Below are 25,343 nucleotides of genomic sequence, written 5' to 3'. Positions count from 1 at the left end.
AAAAAAATAATGAAAATAGTCATAGTATAGTATGTCGAAAAAAAATATTAAAAAAGTCATAGTATTGTATGTCGAAAAAATAATAAAATAATGAAAATAGTCATAGTATCGTATGTCGAAAAAAAATATTAAAAAAGTCATAGTATTGTATGTCGAAAAAATAATAAAATAATGAAAATAGTCATAGTATCGTATGTCGAAAAAAAATATTAAAAAAGTCATAGTATTGTATGTCGAAAAAATAATAAAATAATGAAAATAGTCATAGTATCGTATGTCGAAAGAAAATATTAAAAAAGTCATAGTACTGTACGTCGAAAAAATTATAAAATAATAAAATAGTCATAGTATAGTATGTCGAAAAAGGTAAAAACATCATGGTATTGTATGTTGAAAAAAGTCATAGTATAATATGTCGAAAAAAAAAGATTAAAAAAAGTCATAGTATTTCAGTAAAAACACTGATTGAAATCAACAGCTTGGTATGAAAACACAGTCGACATTTAAACAAATTTTAAAATAGTCTGTGACATATAAAAGAAAAAGCTTCAGCTGTACTTGATTATTTTTTTTTATCTTCCTGCAGAATATGTGTTGAAAGAAGAGAAAGCTCTATCTACAAAGTTGTGTCCACACACTGTCCATTATGGAGACACATTATTTTCCCTTTCATTCCCAGCACATACAGGAGATTATTTAATACGATCAATGTAGACAGAGTAACCCGGTAATCAATGGTTCTGACTATCGGGTTTCATTTATTTTTATGCCTTTCACATATAGGAGGAGTGTTGATGGTTTTTGGATAAAGTTACATAATCCTGTATGCATTTTGGTTTCCATTTGTGAAACATGCCTCAGTAACGTCCGCAAATGAGTAAAGAAAAGAAAAGCAAAAAACAAAAATCACTCAAAATTTAAGGCTTTTTCTCAATGTAATGAGGACACGGACGATAGCATTTACAGGAACATTTACAGCCAGGTACTGTACACACACACACACACACACTCACACAGTCGCACGTACAACCTTCACTTCTTCCTTTCCTCTCCGTCTCCTCATGTATCCACAAGCACTCATCCCAAGCCCCAGCTCACACACATGCACGCAAAAGTACATACAAGAAGACGGGTGCATCAGCCCAGTATGTCCAGGTACACAGGCGAGGCCTTGGCGAGGCTCTGGAGCATGCTGTGGATCTCCTTGATGTTGAGCCTCATGTAGGGCTCCCTCTGCCAGCAGCCCAGCATCAGGTCGTACACCTCTTTAGGACAGGTACGGGGCCGCTGCAGCACGCGGCCCTGCGTGATGCACTCGATCACCTGCAGGATACAGGAGGGACAATACATGGTTTGTCTGCTGTTTGGCGTTCAAATGAAAGCAGTGCTCTCCAGATGTTGCTAATGAAGTGAAACATTCGGTGGGTTGAGGGGTGCCCTGGTGGTCTTAGGGTTAAGGTGCCGACCATGAACCACAATGTCCCCAATTCATGTCCAGCCAGGGGTCATCTCTCCATGGTCACTATCTCATAAATGCCCCTCCCCAAAAAAAATATATATATTCATTAATTTTTTTTTTATTATTTACAGAAGAACACTGAGATAAAATTAAGGAAAAAAACATAATTTTTCTAAAAAATCTTAATTGGAAAAAGGGATCTGAAAACAGTACCATGTATAAAAAAATACTTTATTAATATGTTTTTATATATTTAAGCAACTTAATATTGCTATTCCATGAAGTTGGGAGAGTCAGAAGATTAAAAACAGAATGGTCAAAATCCCCAAAAAACACTGTATACTACATTTCCCACAATGCAACCAACAGTGCATTTCGCATTCATGTCATATCGGAGTTATGGTAATTACGAGTTTCTGACTTGTACATAGTGTTGACATCAATATCCAAGTCATGATTACGACTCGGGAAGTCAGATTTTTCGGAAAGTTTTGATAGATGCAAGTTGACACTTACTGATATAAAACAAAACAAATATGGATGCCTCGCATCAGCCAAAGACCGTCATTCAATATAATTAAATCAAAATGTCATGAATTTATTACAACTTTATATTACTTCATCTGTTACTTCAACTATTATAGATATAGATATCAGTTTTTCCAGTAACATTTACAGTCAAACTTTGAATCTTTAGTTTAAATAGTTAAACGTTTTGATTGGTCCGAGTGCTGGACTTCATTCCCATCATCTATTGGGCCTGTGGTTTGGTGATAGTTGCAAAACTGAAAAACAACTTTAGACTTCTGCTATCACAAGACAACCAGTAGAAAAGCCTCAGTGTTTAAGAGTATAGATCATGAATAGGTGTAATTTAAAGTGTCTCTGACCTCTGAGAGCATTGTCTGACTGAGTGCTAGCGTTGACTAAAGTATCTGCAGACCTCGTGTGACTCTGACCTCATTGTTGGAGAGCTGGTACCAGGGCTGCTTGCCGTAGGTGAAGATCTCCCACAGCACCACGCCGAGGCTCCACACATCACTCTCTGTGGTGAACCGCCGGTACATGATGCTCTCTGGGGGCATCCAGCGGATCGGCAGCATCGTATGACCGCCCACCTGCAGAGAGTAGAGAGAGAGAACAGTCTCCATTTGAAAACCAACACCATAAGGCCTGCTGAAGAGTTAAAAGCTGCTGGTTAGACTTCATTGCTTTATTGGGATATTTTTAGCCAAGCTTGTGGTCCGGCTCTCTGGATGGCAAAGTCTGTTGGTCGTTCCACCACTTTGATCGGAAATATTTCCAAAACTATTGAATGTATTGCCATGAAATTTGGTACAGACATTGATGGTGCCCAGAGGATAAATTCTAATGTCTTTGATGTGTCATGAGGACTGTTCTTTCTTTGTTATAGCTGGCCCCTGCTCACTTCCCTTCAGGCAATGTACTCTACTCCCCAGACTTGCCATCCTCAACCCATCCACTAGATGCCCTCAGACTTTCTTGCCAGTCCCGGTCACCTGACATCCCCTCCCACCTACAACACATGTTCCCACTTTCCTCATCAGCCCTGCAGATATATACCAGCACATTTCCATTTGTTCTAAAGTAAGTGCTCCAGCCGTTCTTTAAATGCCTGCTTGGTTTTACTGACTCCTGCCTGTTTCTCGATTAAAAAGTAAAGACAATCTTTTATGTTTGTCTGCTTGGTCTACAATCCAGGGGCCAGTTGCATAAAAATAGACTTAGCCTTTAGTCTTTAATGTAACTTTAAGTCAGACTTGCTAGAGACACTTCAATGTATCTGTTACATAAAGCTTCCCTATGACGGACTAATGGAAGACTGACTTAGATAGCCTGTTGCACAATGCATTATGGGTGAAATAAGACTCTTCACAGAAGAGTAAAAGTGGCGGATACAACAGCGACACCACACCAAGTAGGCTATTGGAGAACATAACAGAAAAGGTAGTTATAAATCTATGGTCGTTAAACCATTAAATGTATTTATGAGCAATTCAAGACTATGGTAACGTTACAAGAATCTCCAAAAAGTAATGGCTAAACAGTTGTAATAATTAGCAAAGTCAGCCAGAGGGAGAGGTGTCTAACTCTCCTACCTCAAATTAAGTCAGTCTGAATATTTATGCAACAGACAGGCTTAATAACACTAGTCTAACCTGATGATCTAAGACCAGTCTAAGGCCAAGACTAGTCTTAAACTAAGTTTATGCAACTGGTCCCGTTGCTTTTCAGTCCAAACCTGTGATCACCAAGTCATTACATTGTGATTCTCTGTCTTTTATCCTTCAGCCACCGTGAGGTTGACATTTGTGGTTGTGAGTGACGTACCTTGACAACTATTTGATGGCTTGTTGGGAAATTTGTTATTAAAGATATTCAAGGTCCATATAGAGGATGCATTCTAATAAGTTTTGTTGATCCTCCACTTTTCATTAGGCCCTTTTGTTTATTACCAAATACCTGCAAAACTAATGACAACCCCATCACCATCAGCTGTGGCCTACTTTGTGTTTAGAGCCGATTAGTGAACATGGTAATCATATATCTGCTAAACACCAGCATGTCAACATTATTATAAGGGTTTCAGCTCAAAGCACGGCTGTGACTCTGTACATCCCATTATACAGAGAGGTGTTTCTTTTATTTAACATACCGTTATTGATTTAAACTGGGTGAGTGTCAGTATAACAGTTCAACAGCACCGCAAACTGCATCCTCCAAAATGATCATACAGTTGAACACCTCTCTAAAACAGTTTCAACATTATAACCTTCATGAACTGTTGCGTTAGACTGCATTAGCTTTAGCTAGGTGTACCTAATAAACTGGCAACTGGAGTGTATTTCTTTTTTTTTTTTAATGTGAGCAATTAAGTTTAGTCACACTGGCATTCCTGAAACACGGCTGTTATTACATCAAAACCTTTTATCCAGCCAGCGTCTTCCCGTCTTCTTCCATCAGATATTTCCTGTCTACTAAATGCATTTCCTCCCCTCACTGTCTCCTCTTTTATCTAATCACCATCCTTTCACGTTCATCACCTCACCTACTTACTGTAAACTCACATGCACCATCACACCGTCATACATGATACTCTTTATGACCGGCAGATCCACAAAGGTGCACGGGTGTAATTCTAGTTTTATTCACCACTAAACTAAATGTGAGTTTTTTTATGTAGTTTTATATTCCTGGTTGATATAATTTATTGTATCACATGATTCCTTTTGATTTGCAAATTGACAGCAGCATTATAACAGATGAGACAGCCTCATATTGTTAGCTGTGTCTTGCTTACTATTTGTTATTTTGATAAAAAACGTTTGATATCAGGAGTTGATGACAGGCCCTCTTTATGGTGATCTTATCTGATGCAGGGAAATGCATCTGGGAGATATTTTGTTGTGTTTAGATTTCTGACTCGGGCAGCAGAGGGCACTGTGGGATTCAAGCTGTGATTTGAGACAGAAAGGATGAGGGAATAAAATGCATCCATCTGTTCCTCAACATGACAAATTGTAGTCTTTTCTTATTTGCCTGTATTGTAGCGTCTTACAACAAAGTGCAATCTTCTTATCAGACCGTATACTGTACCAGAACTCCTCTATGGTTGAATATAATGCCGTTCATGTAGAGTGAAAGGACGTATTAACTCCTTGCCCAGTTAAAAAGAAAAACTGCCAATGCATTTTTGCACTGTTGGCCCTTATTACCATGGAAACAGTAATTTTATGCAGATTATAGAATTTGCATTTAAATGGTATTAAAAATAGATAAAATACCTCTGGTTAAAATTGTCATTTCTGCAGCTACACAGTTATTTCAGGCCAAAACTGGAATAAAAGTCTAATTACATATTTGAGACTGTGCGTATGTGGCTACATTTCCATATTTCTGTGTATATATCAGAGGGTTGTGTGTGTGTGTGTGTGTGTGTGAGTAAGAGACTGAGGGCAAGAAGAGGTGAGAAATAATCAAAAATACTCACTCTGTAGTAGTCTGTGCTGTAAACGTCTCTGGACATGCCAAAGTCTCCTATCTTGACCAGCAGGTTTTCTCCTACCAGGCAGTTCCTGGTTGCCAAGTCTCTGTGGACAAAGTGCTGGGAGGCCAGGTAGACCATGCCAGCAGCAATCTGTTGGGCAATGTGCAGCATCTGGGACTGGGTGAGTTCCACCAGGATACTGTGTTGACCGTCTGCCATTAGCACTGCATCAGGACCGTGGGACCTGCACACAGAAACACTCCATCAGAGCTTCAATCAATGAATGACCAGGTTAGAAAATACAATGCCAAATATTCACATTTGAGAAACTGGAACAACTGAATTTTTGTCAATTTTGCACCAAAAAAAAAAGAGACTTATACAATCAATTAACTATCAGAATTGTTCATTCCAGCTGTGTACTCAAAAGATTTCTAGATTACTTCACCAGATGGGATTATCTGTTGTTGGCTAATCCAATTGATTAAATACCTACTGAATATCGGAATTATGCAATCTGAATAAAAGCCATAAAGCAGGCCTACTTATTTACCAGTGGACACATTTTTTTTATCAACTCACAGCTGTACCTTCAATGCACATTGGACAATTAAAGGAATATTTCTGACACATTGGAATATGTAAGGGATAATGTACAGCGAACTGGTCATTGTTGTGAAATAAACCTTGACAGGGCGATGCGGAACGTGAAGCCCTGAAGGGGTTTATTTCAAAACAATGACCCGCTAGCTGTACATTATCTCACTTATTACACGGCTAGTTACTTAAGAAATCAATAATTTCACACAAAAACGGTCCGCCAGAGTCCGACTTCAGAACTGCGCCCATAGCAACGATCTACTATAAAGAAATAACAGACCATAGAACGCCGTGATTGACCAATCAGAGTCGAGTATTCAACAAAGCCGTGTAATAAATATACTTATTTGCTCTCTTGCTGAGAAAAAGGGGAGTAAATTGTTACCACTCTCATGTCTGTACGCTAAATATGAAGCTACAGCCAGGAGGCAGTTAGCTTAGCTTAGCATAAAGACTGGAAGCAGAGGGAAACAGCTAGCCTGGCTCTGTCCTAGGGTAACAAAAACTAACACACTAAATCTTGTTTGTTTAATCCGTACAAAAACCAAAGTGTAAAGCCGACAAATTGTGGTTTTATGGTAGATTATGTGCTGGACTATCTCTTGACAGAGAGCAGTGACTTCCTGGAGTCTTTACTGGTTGCCTGGAAGTCACTGCTCCCAGCCAAGAAATAATCTGGCACATAATCCCCGTAAAAATCACAACTCGTCGTTTTTACATTACATTTCATTCTTTGTACGAATTAAAAGAAGATATAAAGTATTAATTAGTGAGACATTTTTTTTTCTTAATCTTTGTAGAAAGCCATGCTCGCTGTTTCCAGTCTTTATGCTAAGCTAAGCTAATTAGCTGCTAGCTGTAGCCTCATATTGAACGCTCAGACATGAGAGTGGTATCGATCTTCACGTCTAAGGGCCTTTACACACCGGCAGCGGTTGGAAAGCGGTTGTATTTTTTCGAACTGTTGCTTTTGTCATGAATACTTTCATAACATTTGGGAATATTACGTCGCGGCAGACAACGTAATTTATTTCCGGAACAAGGCAGATTTTCTGAGCTTTCGCACTGCGACCGATCACATTGTGCGGAACGGGTTGAGTTGCGCTTATATTTATGAAACAACAACGCGGAGGCTCCATAGTCCGAAACTTAAAATATAAAAAAAAAAAAAAAATGCTGAGATAGTCAAAATGATCCTACCTTAAGAACTTGTTTAGGTCACCATGTTTCATGTATTCAAACACCATGATGAGCGGGTCGCTCTCTACACACACGCCGTAGAAAGTGACAATGTGTTCATGTTGCAGGTTGGTGAGGAGCTCGGCCTCTCTGTAGAAATCTGCTCGGCCGCTCTCGTTGGCCTCTTTCAGCGTCTGACGAAAGGCAAAGACACAAAGACGAGGTGAGGAGCACTATGTAGAACGTACATCTAGTCAATAGAGTTCACTAACTGAATGACAAGTTGATTATTTAAGCGAACGGCTTCCTGATCTGTACCTTGACTGCCACATGGAGCTTCTCCTGGTCTGGTGTCAGGTTGTAGCACTCGGCGAGAAACACCTTCCCAAAGGCTCCCTCTCCCAGCTCCCGCTTCAGTACAATGTTGTGTCTCTTGATGTGCTGGACAACTTAAATGCAGAACAGGACAAATCACTGTCAAAGTCACGAGTGCGTCTTGATTATTCAGTGGGAGTTTAGGTGATTTTTAGTCAGGAATAATTCAGTCACAGTTATGCAGGTCAAATAAGTTTGGGGCTTGAAGGAACTGGCCTAATAAATCCAACAGGCTGCAACTAAAGAATATTTTCATTATTGATTTGTTTGATTTAGCAATGAATAAATTGGTCTATAAAATTTCATAAAATAGTCAAAATAATGCTCCTCATTATCTCCCAGAGAACAAAACTGAAAGATATTCAATATACAGTCAAATAAAATTGACAAAATCAGCAAATCTACACATTTGAAAGGCTAGATCTATCAAATGCTTGACATTTTTGCTTGATTAATGACAAATAATTATCAAAATTGTTGATTCAACCAAGCACTGATTAAGATTCCCTAAAGTATAATAAACCACATGCATGTGTGTGTGAGAGAAATAAAAACATTCAGGTTCTGCTGAGTTGAGCCTTCTGGAAACAAGCTTGTGTTTCTGAACTAACCGTCCAGTTGCCCCGCAGAGCAGGAGTCACTATCACAATGCAGCAGGATGCTGATAATAAATATGGCATCCGGCTCTGACCCCTGCATGGATTTATCAGAAAAGGTCCGGGTTACAGGCCATTTGTCGAGCGAGGCGGTAACTCACACGTGTCAGATTTCAGCATGCTGCCGGAGTTGCGGAAGTACTGTGGGTTCTCAATGACAGGAATCTTTGTCATCCCAATGATCACTGCGTCTGGACCCATCTCCGAGGACGACGGGGTGTTGTTGCCATTGGAGACGTGATGAAGAGGGCTGGCAGAGTCATCGTCATTACTGATTACTGAGGAGGAGCCTAGGGAGCCACAGAGGTGGCGGAGGAGGAGGAGGTGGAGAGGAAAGAGAGGCAGGAGAAGAGTGAAGAGTAAGGATGACATGTGGAGAGAAGAAAGGAAATAGTGGTCATAGAGGAGGAGGAGCGTTGGCGGGAGAAAAGAGATAGAATGACTTGTAAATACAAGTTGTACATAATGACAAAAATATATCACAAGATCAGATGTCATCCTAAATTAACATGAGACCAAAGCAGGACTTACAAATTCCTATAGTCATTTTTATACCAATATAGTGGAAACAGAAATGAGCTTTGAATGAACGCTAATTTTAACCCCTCTGTTTAAAAGTAGTATATAATCACTTAACAACACACTATAATGTAGTTGTAAGCAGATCTAAGGACATTTTAAGTGTTTATTAATAATATAAATCCTCTTATGAAAAGCATCCATAACTCTGTAAACAGTTGCTTGATGAATGATATGTTGTCATGAGTTTTGACCACATTTATAAACACCTGCCTGTGAATGATTTGTACATGTGTGTATATACAGTTAATGAATGCTTTTTTTACGTGCAATCATACAGCTACGTTATGTAAGGGATAATGTACAGAGAGCCGGTCAGTGTTGTGAAATAAACCCTGACAGGGCAAGGCGGCGGAGGGATCTTGCATCGCCCTGAAAGGATTTATTTCATAATAATGACCTGCTAGCTGTACATTATCCTGCTTATTACATGGCTACTTACTTAAGAAATCAATAAGTTGACACAAAAACGGTCCGCCAGAGTTCGAGATCAGAACTGCGCCCATAGCAACGGTCTGTTATACATAGCAACGGTCTGCTATAAAGAAATAACAGACCTTAGAATGCCGTGATTGCGTTTATGTAACGTTATCAACTGTTTACACATCAGTTATCGATGCTTCATTAGAGGATTTATAATTGTAAAATAAAAAACACTATGCATCAAAATAATCTAGGCTTTAAAATGTCCTTGTATTTAACTACAACATGCTAAGTTACAGTGTGTTAAAAAACATGTATTAACTCTGGGCAAGATATTGAATAGGTGTATTTCCCAAAATGTCGAACTATTCCTTTAAGAAAATTAGTTCACCTTTAATGCCAAACTTGGAGTTTCTTCCATATTTCAAAATGATCACCATCAGAACGCAGCCAGTCAAGGCAACTCCCGCGATTCCCACAACTACATACACCTGGGAAGACAAAAAAAAACAAGATTGTTTGAAACATAATTTTCAACAAAAAACATATGGCATGCTTTTAGACCAGCGGTTCCCAACATGCGGGGCAGCAAACTAAATGTGAGGAGTCATGAGATTATGTACATGATAGGAAAGCAGAAAAATAAAATATATATATTTATTTTCTGACACTTTCCTTTAATCTTTGTTTTTTTCATTTCAAGATGATTTTCTGACCTTTTTAACAACAATTCAAACAAAACGGTGAAGCAGGCTAATGAGTGAAGCATAATTTGTTTTAAGGGGTCACCAGCCAAAAGGAAAATGAGAGCGGCTGCTTTCAAGGGTGAGGACCAATGAGCATCACTTACTGCAACACTGTCGTCCAGCGGAGGGAGTGGAGGGTCTGAAAAAAATGAAAATGCTTGTCAGAACATTTGAAAATAATAACAATTAAAGCTGCGAGCAGCGATGAACGGGCCCTCGCACCTCCCCGCGCGTCGGGGGTGCTGGCGGGTCACCGACTGACGCGGCCAGGCACAGTGAAACCGAAACTCTGATGAGCGCCATGACGCCTGCCACAAAACTCTACGACAAACGGTTCACGAGTTATGAAAGGTGGCGTGGCTAATGTGTAGGGGGCGGGGATAACCTTCACCAATGAAACAGGAACTCTCTGTTGAGTGATATGACACCTCCCACAAGACTCTATGACAAACGGTTCATGAGTTATGAAAGGGGGCGTAGCTATGAGTATATTTTTTCGTGTTAATGTCCTCAGGCCTGGACCACCATCATGCCTGAGAAATCTGGGGCAGATCGGACTATGTACAGTTCAGTTACAACAACTTCCTGTTTCATGGCGAATAGCTCAAAATGGCCGCCATGCCACCGTCAGGTCGTTCAGTGAAAACTCACCAACTTTTCACCCTCAAGGTCTTAAGATGGTCCTGACCAAATTTCAAGTTAATCTCATTAAATCTGTAGGAGGAATTCGTTAAAGTACACGACCTATAAAACGCTAAAAATTGGCAAAAATCGCACAATAAATTCAAGATGGCTGACTTCCTGTTGAGTTTTGGGCATACCTCCAAGAGGCTTTTTTGTGCGTCTCCACATGTTACATCTGTCTGCCAAATTTCATACATGTAGGTGAAACCGGAGCGCGTGGCTAATTTTTTGCTAGCGAGCCCTTTTGCAGCAGCCGAGCCAGAGACCCTTAAAATATAAATTTTTTCACCGCGTCTGATAAGTGTGCCAAGTTTAACAACTTTTGGGGCATGTTAAGGTCGTCAAAAAGGCAATTCATCCGAGAGAAAAAGAAAAAGAAAAAGAATAATAATTTCTACAGTTTCAATAGGGCCTTCGCTGGTCCGACGTTGTCGGTGCTCAGGCCCTAACTATTAAAGGGACTGTTTGTAACTTTTTAAGCTTATAAATGTACCAGGTCTGGACACATGCGCGCTCGCGTGTGGCTGGAGTCACTGCTCCTCTGCCTGCCTGCCTTCACTCAGATAGCGCGTGCATCTCGCGTACTCGCTCCACCTCTAGACGTGAACGCGTGCTCACTCCACACTGCAGAAGATTAGCTCTGAGAATATCTAGTGAATGTACAGTGGACGTTTGTGCAGAAATAACTGCTGCAGCTCCTCCAGACTAACAGAGGTTTCCCGTGTCTTGTGAAGTGACGGGGCTCCGCAGAGAGAAACGTTATCGTCTCCGACCGGGTGCCGGTGTCTCCCTGTTCACTCCGGCTGCAGGCGGAGACGATAACGTTGCTCGTTGCGGAGCCCCGCTGCCTCAGAGCCCCGGCACCGACGCTGAAGCGGGAAAAGCCAACACTAGGATCAGCAGTGATTCATGGAGAGACCTTCGTCTGATCAGCTAACATTACTGCCAAGCAGGTGAAATATAGAGTGATATTGTGGTTTTAACTGATGTGTGTCGCCTCACTGTTTTGAGCGATGCTCGTTCAGGTATATTTAGAGCGAGCGAGCAAGCGCGAGCCCGACGCTGACTTTCGTTGACTTAACGGCCACAGGTGTCGCTGTTAATAAGCATTTCTGAAAGTTACAAATAGTCCCTTTAAGTGCAAGCAATGCTGACTGTTATATAATGTGTAACCCTTCAAACACCTACCAGTGGTGTCTGGGAAGAAGCATGATGCAGTCCATAGGAGGAGAAACAGATCATGAAAGAGTTCATATGAACTAGTTATTATCAAGCTAATAAATATAACGATTGTTGTTTTTTATAAAGCTGAATCATTACTCACAGTCGTAGGTGGGATCTTCTGAAAAGAAGGAAAAAAAGTATTGTTCGCAGTCAACTTCATAAACAGAAACGTGTTGACTTGGTACTGAATGTACTCCTGTGAAAAGGCACCTGTTTGGTTGAAATCCATGAACTGGGCGGAGACTGTCTTCTCGTCCCAGCCGTACTTGTTCTTCGCCACCAGCCTGTACACGCCGTTGTGGATGTGCGTGGGGTTGACCAACTGCAGGCAGCCGTGGTACACGCTCAGGATGGACTCGTGGATCATGGTGCGGATGAAGTCCTGCTCCAGGAGAGCCACGTCCCCGTGGTACCACTGCAGCTCGGGCTTGGGGTTCCCCGTCATGCTGAAGGGGATGCACCAGTGGTGGTCCTGCACGGGCTCCAGCAGCTGCTGGATGGTGGGGGCAACTGACACGGAGGCAACAGTAGAGGAAGAGTAATAACGGGATGATAGGAAATCAACACCAGGAGTAAACGCCAGTAGGAAGAGCAACATTTATGGGCTCAGAGGGGAGATGCAGTCGGGAGATGAAAATTGTGGGGGGGAAGAGAAGAGAGACAACATTTAAACGCTGACATCAGGAAAACGTGGAAGAGGAGAATGAAGAGAAATGTGGCACTGAACAAGCAGAGGAGTGTGGTCATGAGGAGCTTCACAGGAGGAAGAGTTACGGACAGGAAACACGGAGAGTCAATAAGATTTGCCAAGAGACAGTAATGATAACAAACTGAGGAGCCTTGTGTTTCCACTGGAAAAAAAACAAGGTTTAGAAGAAAGCGTTTAAAAGTTCATGAGAGGAAATTAGACAAGCTTACCGATAATAAATACAATCTCTAAAGATGCATGCAGTTTGTTAACATTTACAGTCTATAATAAGAGAAACGTAAGAGTCCTTACAGAGAATATTGAGCTCAAGGGTGGCCTCGGTCTGACCGACAATGTTCTCAGCGCTGCATATGATCACCTTGCCATTATCATCAGGAGACAGGTCTGACAGGGTGATGCTGCTCTCCGTATCCGAAGGATCAATCTGTAAACAACATCATTATTTCATTATATGCCCTATGTTTATGTAACATTGGTGCGATGCTGATCTCTAGTACATGTACAATAACCAGCTGTGACTGTACAGTGTATTCTCATCAGTTGTAACACCACATATTGCAGCTGACAATAAGGCTAGTCATATTTTCTATTCTTGTTAGACTAACTGTGCGTTCCAATACCCATAATACCATACTATTTAGTATGCCAGAAAAAAAATGTAGTATGTCCCAATACATAGTATGTTAAATGCAGTATGGCAAAAATACCAGGATGTCCTACTAAATCCGATCGCATTTTGCAGTATGCAAACCAGCCAGGGGCCGGCTTGAGGCTTAGGCCATATAGGCGGTCGCCTAGGGCACCACCTTCTGGGGGGCGCTGGTCAACCTCTAAAAAAATAAATAAATAATAATAATAATTTCTTTAACAATGCCGGTGGGTCCCCTTCGTCATTTTCTACATTGAGGTAACAAATGAACAAATAAAGAAAGAAAGAAATACACTTGAAACTCTGAAACTCTCTTTCTCACACTTTGTTATCTGGCTCCAAATCTGAATTTTGACTAGGGCATCAAAAAGGTTAGAGCCGGCCCTGAAGCCAGCATGCTTTTCTGGCTATTCTGACCCACAATCCTCCTCCGCAGCGGATATATGAGCAAGAGGGCCAAAGTTCAAGGTGCAATGTTATGATGAAGTAGTAATGGTGCCTTCAAATGGGGTCGTGTTTACCGTGTTCACCAGAAGAGTCCATATGAACGCCCTCCTCTTGTGGTATTCACGACCTTGTAAGTGGAAAGTTTCTGAAAGCTTTGAGTTCACGAGTTGTGACGTGTTTGTTGACGTTGACGGAAGTTCATTTTTCGGTGCATAATAGGTTAATATATTGTAATTTTAGTCGTATACTGTTTTTCTTTGTAATTATATATTATCTCTGAGGAAAATGTTGATATTCCCAACAGCCTCATCTTTTTCCTCTGTCATTATGCCTTTGCATTTCCTACGTTATGTTACCCACTTGCTAGCTTGCCTAATTGTTAGCCTCTGTGGCTTCTAGACGCCGACAGTAACGTTAATATTGCCGTTGCTTAGCAGCGGTGTTCTAACAACTTAACCACTTGAACGCCAAGGATTTGTGTACACGACTTCCCCTGTTGTAAACACAAGCTCACGAGTTTCATTTCAAGACACCATATGTCCCAATTGTATGCATACTGCATGCAACAGTCCGTACTTTGTACTGGCAGCTGCAGTATGTACTAAAAGTAAAAAGAAAAAGTATGTGATTTTTAACGTAGCCTCTATTTTTCTTATTATCAACAAGACCAACAATGTGTTAGTCCGTCTCTCAATGCTTTCCTATGCTGTGGCTCTCAGCCCTGAGTCCATTGGTTCCTGGTGACCATGTGAATCTTCACAGGAACCAATAGTTCCATTTGAGCACAAACATATGGTTTCATTTCATTACAATCATCGCTGATGTGTTTTTAATAGTTGTCAACAACAATGGAGCTCTATGAGAAGAAGAAGAAGCAATTCGATATTCGTTTTTTTCATGGGATTTGTTGATGATTAGAAAAATATAGAATCAAGCCTAACTTTTAGGGCTGTCCTCGACCAAAGAAATTCTTAGTCGACTTATGATTATGATTTTGTCGACTAATCGATTAGTATTTCACAATGAAATATCCAACTGATTAAAGGCTTTTTAACTTTTTACTAGAAGATCGCCTTATACCTTTCATTCTTTTGTCAACGTTTGTGTTCCCTACCAAACAGCACCTTCATTACACTTAGGGATGCACCAATCTGACTTTTTCAGTCCCGATACGATACCGATACCTGGGCTTTAGGTATCGGCACGATGCCAAGTACCGATCCGATACCTGTGTTTAATCAATCAGCTGTATGCCTTGCATTTTTTTTATGTGTAAAGCAATATCAGGCTTGATTTAAACATTGCTTTACTAACTTTGTAAAACAAAATGCAACAAAAAAATACATAGATATAACTTTACTGAATTATTTATTATTAAAATAATAAATAAGGCGCCCCCCGGTAGCTCACCTGGTAGAGTGGACGCCCATGTACTAAGTCTGAGTCCTCACCGCAGCGGCCAAGGGTTCAAATCCGACCTGTGGCCCTTTGCTGCATGTCATCCCCCGTCTCTCTCCCTTTCATGTCTATACTATCACTATCAAATACAGGCAAAAAGCCCCCCCCAAAAAAAACGTTATTTCGTCAAAACGTACACGGGAATTAAATTCCAGTATATAATGTATATAGTATATAAATATATAACTGAATTGAATAGATCTGCCCCATTGTCACCGATCCAGCTATTTGAGTCAGTGTCGACTCGATATCCGATCCGGTATGGGATCGGTAGCTATCGGTATCGGTGCACCCCTAATTACACTTGTTTGAACTTCCGAGCACTCCAGACGTTTTCTCTTTTTTTATTCCATTAGTTGATTTAATCAACATATCTGTAAAACTGAGTTTCTCCACAAAGAATCACACAAAAGCACCGCTTTAAATCTTGTGTTTACCAGAGATGTGCTCATATGTTTCTTGGAAATAAGTCCTTCAGCATGAAGAAAACGTAAAAAAAATGACTAATCGACTAAAGAAATCTTAGTCGACTAAGATCACAACGACCTATTAGTCAAATAATCGACTAAGAGGGGCCCTACTAACTTGAGTCCAAGTCTCAAGCCTACAGCTCTACCGTGACCTTCATGTCGTTCACTGCTTTGAAGCTTCATTGGAGCTCATCTCATAAGTAGTATTTTCAAAAAAACGACTCCTCATGTTGTCCACTCCACTCAAAGAGTACAACCTGAGTGGTGGACCTGTAGCAAAGGTTTAAACAGGAAGCTGTGTGGCTCACCTCGTGGTGGGTAGAGAGCCAATCGAGGTTCCACAGGATCTCAGGAGGAGGGGAGCCTGAGGCGCTGCACACTGCTTTGACATCACTCCCCTGCATCTCCGTCACGGTGCTCGGGGTGACCTCTACTGTGGGAATCACTGCGATGAGAAATGAGCAAACAGCCAAATTAAACATCCGACCAGAACTTTTACATCGATTGATTTTGTTTACAGATTTATTTCCGTCTTTCCTGTCTCCCAAGAAGCGATCAGCTCTCTAACCGTTCAATATCAGATACCCAGTGCTGCTTATTATAACGTATGGTTTCACATTACCACAGTCTGTTGGGGTGAGTGTGGCAAAGTACTGTGGCGCTCCTCTCTCGTCTATGCACGTCAGCTCCGGACTGTCGGCTTCTTCGAGGAGCCTCAGTTTGATCCACAAGTTCTCACAAACACAGTCCAGAGGGTTACCGGACAGCAGGAGCCTGGAAACAAAAACATACTACATGAGGAACTAAAAAAAAACTAAGAGATGCACTGACACTTTTCTGTACACTTACGGGAACGTTGCGTTAAAGTTCTGAAATGTTCTCCATGACAGCGTCGATAGGTTATTGTCTCTGAGATTTCTAAAAGGGAAAACAAAAATAACAATCACAATCCAAACAAGGCTACTCACGTGAACATCGATGACACAACTAAAGAGGCTTCTTACACATATTGGAGTCTCGTATTGTTGAAAAATGCATCTGATGATATAGACGTCAATCTCGTCTTCATCACTGTTCTGTTGTGAGGTTAAAATGTCGAGTTATCAGGTAATCTACAACGAGTTATACATTGTGATTCCATGTGAAGACATACTGTATGATACTTACAGGTTTCTGAGGTTGATGTAGTGCCTCAGACTGTTGTCAGTGATGTCAAACAGTCTGTTTTGATTCATAATGTATCTGTGAACGAACAGGAAAGAAAAACCTGTTAGGACACACGTGTTCATTTAATGTAAGTAGATACTGGTGGTCAGCTAAATAACTTGATCTGAGACTAGTATGTTTGTATGTGTGTGTCACAATGACCGTGTGAAACAAGAGAATCAGTTGTGTGTGTGTTTTTAGGAAACTAAATCTGACATAGTCAGCTAAATGTGATATACACTGTCATTTTCCTTTGCCGAGGGAATTTGGTCTGTAGCACTTTTGATTGTCGATATAATGTGAAACAGTACAACAGCATGTGTTTGCACACTGGCAGTATGTTGAAACTTTTGCATTGTTGTGATATTGTTGATATTATTAATGTTATTGTAAAAGCAGAAGTTTTATGAAATATTTTAAGTCGGTGGAATCTTTTTTTTTTTTCCTAATATATAAATGAAAGGTATATCATTGAGGAGTTTGAGTAATAAATGAAAAAGAGTTCATTACAATTAAATATCAACATATTGCTGAAGTAAACAAACCTTTCACAGCATCAGAAAAGATTAATAACTGAGATTTAGTTGTGTTTAAAAACCTGCGAATCAACTTCAGAATAACTGCAGGTTGTTTTAAATGTTGTTGGGGAGACACTTTAGTTTACATGTGATTTTAACAACACAAAGCTGCAATACATTACATGTTAAAGTATCTTCTACGATCTAAAGGGATTGTGCTGCTTGCTTCAGGAGTTTTGTCACAAAAAGGGGCTTTGTATATAAATATATATATATACCCATCATGAATATATAACCTCTGAAATCAGTATGATCAGCTTTATGCATTTTACAAAGAAAGATTGCATTTAGATTTTGATGAATCTTATAAATGTAACTTAAACAATTGTTAAAATTGTAATTTTAATTGATTTAGCTGTGAAAAACTTCTAGAAAAATATGTAAAAATATTCCTTAGAGGAGGGATGGACACAATCTTTACAGGTTAGTATAAAACTTTTTTATGATAGTGTATTACTATGTTTCGGTAGTGACACATTTTGGGAGAAGAAAAACATTCCAATCCAGTCTGAAAATACAATAACAAAATTGACTGTACTTTCATTACACTGTTAAGAATTCCCCAGTAAAATAAAAGTAAAGAACTGACAGAAGGTTTGCCTTTATGTTACTGTAAAATTAACATTATTATACTGTCGCTGAAATTTACAGCTTTGTGCTGTTAATGAAAAATACTGTTTGAACTGTTTTTTTTAATTAATTTCACAGTATTTTACAGTTTATTTACTGTTTAAAGATACATTATATAGCTGTTTTTCACCTTTCTTTTACATTATCTTTCTGATTTGTTTTAATGCACTATTTAGGTTGTATTTTTTGGCACTTGATAGGAAAAAGGCTATAATAGACTTGTTGACACTTTTCCCAAAATGTCTGTCAAACCATAACAACATGTGAGTGAAGAACAGAGCACTGTTTTTTAGCAATAACAGGTTAATACTGTTGAAATCCTGCTGTAAATTAACAGCAATTCTTTACAGTGTATATATGTATACCCTCGATATGGTACAATATATATATGGACAAAGTTTTGGGAAGAAAAGATACAAATTTCTAAATGTTTACAACTCTGACTTTGCACCAATTCGGGCCCATATATGTGACACCTAGTTCCAGTCAATCAGAAAAGATTAACAACTGAGATTTAGTTGTGTTTAAAAACCTGTGAATCAATTTCAGAATGACTGCAGGGTTGTTTTAAATGTTGTTGGGGAGACACTTTTACACGTTTACATGTGATTTTAACAACACAAAACTGCAATATATTACATGTTAAAGTATCTTCTATACGATCTAAAGGGATTGTGCTGCTTGCTTCAGGAGTTTTGTCACAAAAGGTTTGCTTTGTTAGGATTTGTTTTTTAAATTCATGGTTAGATTTTGAGAAGGTGCAGCTGTCATTGAAATGTTCTATTATTGAAATATGATACTTCACATGTCATTTATTTGCCAAAGCTGCACAAGATATCCCTTTAAGGGCTTTAAGGCTGCTACAAGACTTCCATTTGTAAAATGAAGAAAACATCATTATGTTTTGTAGACGCCTATAATATTCCTGAAGGGTATATATTTATTTTTTTATTATAAAACATAAAACATTTGTGTTTGTAATATTTCCAAGGCATAAGGCATGTTATGAGTTAATATTAAGCAATAAGGTTGAGGGAATATGATATAACCTTGCAAACAAAACACTGTGGTCACTACCGAAACAGTGCAGTCACTACCGAAACAATGGGTATTTTGTAAAAAATAAGGTATATTGAGTCATCAACTAAAATGTTATGATACTGATTGGTTAAATGTATGTTCAATTTAATCAATCCTTCCCTCTGAAATCAATATGATCAGCATTTTACAAAGAAAGATTGCATTTAGATTTTGATGAATCTTATAAATGTAACTTAAAAAAATTTTAAAATTGTAATTTTAATTGATTAAGCTGTGTAAAACTTCTAGAAAAATATGTAAATGTGTATTTTTTTTTGCATATATATATATATATATATGACACCTATAGTTCCAGTCTGTCTGCCTCAGTAAAACTCAGTCAGTCTCCTCTCCATCCATTCTGGTGCCATGCAGTTGTACACTTGTGCAGGGTTGTAGCAGGTACACTTCGACACAAGCCTACACACTGACGCAGATACAGAGCTGTGGGCAGCCTAGTATACAACCGATGTGATCTCGTGTGTAATCTGGCAACAATGTGCTCTTTTTTTTTTTAGGTGTTGAAATGTTGGAGGTTATATATGATATCACACCGACGCCCAAAAAAAGATGAGCAGCTCAGAGAGAGAGAGAGGAGGCTGCAGTCAGGCCTCAACATTTTACTCCATCACTATACCTCTGGAGCTGTTTTGTAAAAAGGAAACACCGACTAATCCAAATAAGCCTGACGCGCACTCTCACCACCATTACGCACACACACACACGCGCGCACATATATACTACATGATCTGACAAACCCAATGGTTATAAGGGAGAAAAAAAAACATATTTTGTGTGTTGACATGCAGAAGGCAGATCTTTATTGATCTAAGAGAAATAAGATCAGGCCTGTTATTATTATTAATATGATCACCTTAATTATGATCCTAATCCTATAGCCCTTGGGTATTATTATTGCGACCTATAGGTAGTTCTTTTTACGCATTGCATCCTATAATAAGTTCTGTTCTTGCACGACTCATTTTTTTTCATTCCCACTTACATCTCGGTGATGTTTTCCATGTCTTCTAACGCGAGGACAGGGAAATCCTCGATCCCCGGTGCAGAATCAATACAAACAATCCTTGAGATGCTGCAAGTGCAGGATGCTGGGCAAGCATCGCTGAATCTCCACAGCCCCATCATGAGAAAAAAAACCCAAAACAATCCAAGAAGACGAGCCATGCCATATTCCCCCGCGCTGGAGTCCATCATCGCAGGTCCAGTAGAAATCCCCCCAACCACCACCAACCAAAAAAAAAAAAACAGAATCAAAATTGTAAAGATTTTTCCTCCCTTCGCTTGCTTTTATCTGGCAGAGTTAATCCTTTTTTTCGACTCTGCAGGAAAAAGGAGACGTCGATGAGGAATGCGCAGAAGAGCCCTGCACGGTTTTTAATATCAAGATGCCATGGACTGGCCTTCTCTGTCTCCGCAGAGCTGCTATCACACTACTGCATATCGATGTCGTGAAGCAAAGGTGTCAAGTGGTCCTGATGCTGCTGCTGCTGCTGCTGCTGTCTCACTCCTCCTCTCTATCTGGGCACACACAGACTGGTCGCCTCTGCCTTCCTTGTAAAAACAAATATGAAGGTGTTCCAGATGTTTAGAGAGATCAATAGGCAGGAGCGATTCCTCATATATGCGTGGTGGTGTGTGGTGGTGATGGGGAGGGAAATATAAGAGCGACTGCACAGTGGAGTAAAGGATGCGTGGTGATGCTGCTGCGTGTGTGTGTAGAGGAGGAAGGCTCTACCTGCATGCGTCTATCGATTATCACCGAGGACGAGCACTGGGGATCTGGTTTATCATAGACGGGATGATGGTTGTGATCATACATCCTGGAGATGTATTCATGACTAATTGTATTTATAGGAATTTTTTTTTTTTTTTCTCTATACAATAAAACCTAAAACATCACATGCTGCAGCCTCTGCACGAGCATCCAGCTGTGTGGGTCAAATGCACAACAACAATATGGATGTAAACTCTTGTGTTGTAGTTGCTCTGAAGCCATGCATTGGATGAAAGCAGCGCTTCTTTTTTTTTCTCCCCCCCCCCCACACACCAACACTGTTGTACGGTTGGCCATTAGGCCTATAGTGTGACGTACGGTTGACGCACTAGACGGGGTGCATCTATGAAAAATAATTACCTATACTATGTCTGCAAGCTTCAAATGGGTCTCACTCCAATCACTGGTCAGTGTGCGATACAGGTGCAAGATAAATGATGATATTAATAAAAAATGCAATATTAAAAAAAAATCTATATATTCCTGATAAAAAAAAGCATTTTGTCAGAAATAATGTATTTTTTCTATTAAGTTTGGCACAACAGAATATATATATACAGTATATATATATATATAATATAATAAAATATAATAATAAATAATAATAAAATTATATAATAATAATATAATATAATAATAAAAATATAATAAAATAAAAATATAATATATATATATATATATATATATAAATATAATATAGATATATTTATTATTATTTTTTATATTTATTTTCTTTGTAGTACTGGCATAATTTGATTAAAGTTTAATAAACCCTGACCTTTTAAATATATTTTAATTGCTCAACAATATTTAGGGGCTAACCTGCAAGTATGTTGGTGTCCACTCACTAATGTAAATATTAATAATATATACATAATTTAGACATTAATTGGTCAGTGTGCGATACAGGAGCACGATACAAATAATATTAATAAAAATGCTATATTAAAAAAATATCTCTATATATTCCTGATAAAAAAGCATTTTGTCAGAAATAATGTATTTTTTCTATTAAGTTTGGCATATACTATATATATATATATATATATATATCATTTTTTATATTTATTTTCTTTGTAGTACTGGCATAATTTGATTCAAGTTTAATAAATCCTGACTTTTTTAATATATTTTAATTTCTCAACAATATTTAACCTGCAAGTATGTTGGTGTCCACTCACCAATGTAAACATTAATAATATATACATCATTTAGACATTAATTGCAACATTGGCCTACTGTTGTTCTTTTTTACCTTTAATGCCCCAATTAAACATCACATAAATCCTTTATTTTTCAGTCCTTAGTGCTCAACATCAAGGTAATAACATGTTTCAAAATGATCAAATGAAATCTGTTTACCAGTGGATTCCTAAATTTCACTCATAATGAGGAGGCATACTCAGCTAGGACACATGATCTATGACACAGCCTGGATGGTTAGTGTCGCTATGGTGACTTGCTTTTTACAAATAGCGCTGACAATGTCAAGTGTCGCTATGGTTGCAGATGAAAATATGTACGCAGGCTTTTTTTTTTATGAGAAACATCAAGAACTGAATTATATCTGTCTCCATGGTAACCTCAGAGTATAGGAGAGGGAAGAGAGCTCTTTATTTTGCAATAGATCCTTGCCTATATCTGAAGGAGCATGACAACACTACGAGAAAAAAGGGATGTTTAAAATAGTGTGGACACAAGTCAGGCTCCTGATTTGCATTAAATGGGCAGTGAGGTGGCGGCTTCAGCTGCTGATGTCAGACTAGTGCATCTATATCTCATGGCCTTATCATGTTAGCACTGCAGGAAAGTGAATCAAGTTGCACTTAGAAAAGCAGATTTGTACATCTGTGTGTTTGTGTCTTGTGAATTCAAAGCATCTTTTTAAACTTTCTATTTCTTGTAGCCTATAGATGACGTTCTTAACTTTGAGGTGCAACATGAGTTTGAACTTTGCCTTGCACATGCAGAAAGAAGAGTTGCATGTTTAACGCTCTGAGAACCAATAGATCTTCCTCCTCTTGTGCATTTAGTTCGGTGCCACTTCATCCATCTCTACTCCTACCTCTTCTTGAACCAGCTGGTGGCAGACTTGTCTTGAACCAGTGATGCAGCTGTGACTCAGCCCACTGATCTACATCCTGTACTATCCACACTGTATCTCAGTGTATGCATAGATTATCAACAGTGTGCGCACTGTTGCACTGCTATGTCTTATCTGAGTGAATACAAACAATAGCTCTGTTTCGGATGTAATCAACACAACATTTTTGACCCATCTAGGAAAAAAAAACAAGATCAAACTCGCCTCCAATGGAGATCCAGCATAATTATTGTGAGGATGAAATAAGCCTGGTGATTGGACAGTGTCAAAGAGAACTGAAAAACGGACATTGATGCAATTCAGGAGGCCCCCATAAGAGGAGAAGGCCAGATAATAGCCCTGATAAGTCCCAGAAACAGGATGAGAAAAGCCCAGAGGAATCTGGATGCCTCCAATACCTGACCTGTCATCACCAAGGGGAGATCCACGGCTCAGCGAAAGGGAGGAATCACAGCAGGAAAACAACAGCAAGAAGAGATGGAAGTTAGATAGAAAAAGCGATTCTTAAAAGTAGTATAAGAAATAAATATGATAATAATCATTGAATGTGTATATAGGAATAGAAATGTTTGATTTATCAACCGATCCGACTGTCGACTAGGCAAGGTATGCAACATAGATGTTGGTCATTAGGGGCCTACTATGCCAACATTGTAAAAAAGTGAAAGTGGCACTTAAAAGCAACACGTTCTAGCTTGTTTTAAAACTGAATAAAACGTCCCGTTTTGAACACAAACAAAAAGGCTTCTTTAAATTAAGGCAACAAAACTACAACTTCTTTAGGTTTAGGCAAAAAAAAAAACACTTGGTTAAGTTTAGGGAAAAACATCGTGTTTTGGATTGAAATGACCACGAACACAAAGACAACTACACATTCTTGGTTTTCATACGGGATGCAAACTCCGGTTTCCTGGGTGAAAACCCTCACGCTGTCTATACTACAGCGCCTGACTTCCGCTTCTGCTCCTGTCATAATAACTACGGTCGATAGAGGTCGCTGTTTTGTTCTTTTCTACCTCCTTTCAGTGATCTACCATGTGAATAGATGATAAAACATACTAGAGGGTGTAGTAAGCCCTTATTGACCCACATCTATGGGGCTTATAGCGGCTGATAACGCCTATTTAACACAAACTACACGGAAGCACCAAAACCGCAAAGTTATATCTATAAGCCAGTCTTGCAGTGTTGGCCACTGTCTGAGGACGCAGGGGAGACCGTAGCTTTGGTCTCCAGGGCCGGAGTCTCTGCTCCTCTGCTCCTCTGCCTGCCTGCTTTCACTCACACACTGCGCTCGTTCTCGCTATTTCGCTCCACTCTCACGTTTATGCGCGCACGCTACACACTGTAGGAGACTTCGTAGCTCTGAGAATATCTAGTAAATGTACAGTGGACGTTTGTGCAGAAATAACTGCTGCAGCTCCTCCAGACCAACAGAGGTTTCCCGTGTCTTGTGAAGTGACGGGGCTCTGCAGCGAGAAATGTTATCGCCTCTGACCAAAACTCCGGTGTCTCCCCTGTTCCTTCCGACCGCGGTCGGGAGGCTGAGGCAGGAAAAGCCAACACTAGGATCAGCAGTGATTCATGGAGAGACCGTCGTCTGGTCAGCTAACATTACTGCCAAGCAGGTGAAATATAGAGTGATATTGTGGTTTTAGCTGACGTGTGTCGCCTCACTGTTTTGATTTTGGAGCGATGCTCGTTCATGTCTATGTAGAGCGAGCACAAGCGCGAACCCGACGCTGACTTTCTTTGACTTAACGGCCACGGGTGTCGCTATTAACAAGCATTTCTGATTCTTACAAACAGTCCCTTTAAAGCAACTGGGTCTGAAAACAGAGCCATGAGGAGGTACAGAAGTCTAGTTTTCTCTCAGAACACTTGAATTACAATATGCTGAAAGGTTATTATGGAATTTTTTTTCTGCCTACTGCAGATTAAATCAGACTTAATTTTGTAACTTTGAATGAACTTCATGCTGTACTCAAAACTGGTTAGATTTATGGTCATTTGTAGCATTAATAATAATAATAATAATAAATTGGACTTATATAGTGCCTTTCAGAAACCCAAGGACGCTTTACAAAGAAGGGCACACAAAATCATACTAATAAATAAAACAGAGGAGAAACTATAGCTAAGTAATTAAAAGAGTGATGTGTAGGAAGTGGGACCCACCTGTGGAATTCAAAGGAGCCCCTATGTATACTAGCCTGACAGTCTATACTCAGGGCAATAAAAACCCTTTTTCTTATAGTGGTTGGTTAGATAGTAATGAGGGTG

At 39.5% G+C, this 25,343-nt stretch overlaps 1 protein-coding gene and 1 long non-coding RNA gene across 6 annotated transcripts; one reads left to right on the top strand and one right to left on the bottom strand.

Moving 5' to 3' along the window:
- Nucleotides 1-738: 738 nt before the first annotated feature.
- On the bottom strand, nucleotides 739-20,378 carry ntrk2b (neurotrophic tyrosine kinase, receptor, type 2b). Of its 4 annotated transcripts, none has more exons than XM_037753619.1 (18): nucleotides 20,165-20,378; nucleotides 16,835-16,909; nucleotides 16,672-16,743; nucleotides 16,517-16,585; nucleotides 16,290-16,441; nucleotides 15,976-16,112; nucleotides 12,935-13,067; nucleotides 12,145-12,444; nucleotides 12,035-12,052; nucleotides 11,899-11,907; nucleotides 10,131-10,165; nucleotides 9,672-9,771; nucleotides 8,380-8,568; nucleotides 7,566-7,696; nucleotides 7,269-7,441; nucleotides 5,472-5,712; nucleotides 2,419-2,577; nucleotides 739-1,323 (listed from the first exon to the last, which is right to left on the bottom strand). In XM_037753619.1, the coding sequence occupies exons 1-18, from the start codon at nucleotides 20,374-20,376 to the stop codon at nucleotides 1,138-1,140; spliced, it is 2,391 nt and encodes a 796-aa protein (XP_037609547.1). In that variant the 5' UTR covers nucleotides 20,377-20,378; the 3' UTR covers nucleotides 739-1,137. The 4 variants fall into 4 exon arrangements, with proteins under 4 accessions (XP_037609547.1, XP_037609549.1, XP_037609550.1 ...); XM_037753621.1 differs by having other exon boundaries at nucleotides 12,035-12,049; XM_037753622.1 differs by lacking the exon at nucleotides 11,899-11,907.
- Nucleotides 2,595-20,627, top strand: LOC119478707. 2 transcript variants are annotated; one of them, XR_005204487.1, is made up of 5 exons: nucleotides 2,595-3,067; nucleotides 5,550-5,759; nucleotides 7,376-7,470; nucleotides 20,205-20,381; nucleotides 20,508-20,627. It is a non-coding gene; the product is annotated as an uncharacterized LOC119478707 (long non-coding RNA). The 2 variants fall into 2 exon arrangements; XR_005204486.1 differs by lacking the exon at nucleotides 20,508-20,627 and having other exon boundaries at nucleotides 20,205-20,405.
- Nucleotides 20,628-25,343: the final 4,716 nt, after the last annotated feature.

This window comes from Sebastes umbrosus, chromosome 19 (assembly GCF_015220745.1).
Source record: "Sebastes umbrosus isolate fSebUmb1 chromosome 19, fSebUmb1.pri, whole genome shotgun sequence".
NCBI classification, from domain to species: Eukaryota; Metazoa; Chordata; class Actinopteri; order Perciformes; family Sebastidae; genus Sebastes; species Sebastes umbrosus.
Note: the sequence above shows the minus strand (reverse complement) of the source record. Positions and strands in the feature narration are given on the sequence as shown.

Excerpts from the sequence above, each read along its gene's own strand:
- ntrk2b (XM_037753619.1), bottom strand. The coding sequence starts at position 20,376 with ATGATGGACTCCAGCGCGGGGGAATATGGCATGGCTCGTCTTCTTGGA. Across the intron at positions 16,910-20,164 it reads ATGGAAAACATCACCGAGAT|ATACATTATGAATCAAAACA; the intron begins GTAAGTGGGAAT and ends GTTCGTTCACAG. Across the intron at positions 9,772-10,130 it reads CGCTGGACGACAGTGTTGCA|GTGTATGTAGTTGTGGGAAT; the intron begins GTAAGTGATGCT and ends TTGTCTTCCCAG.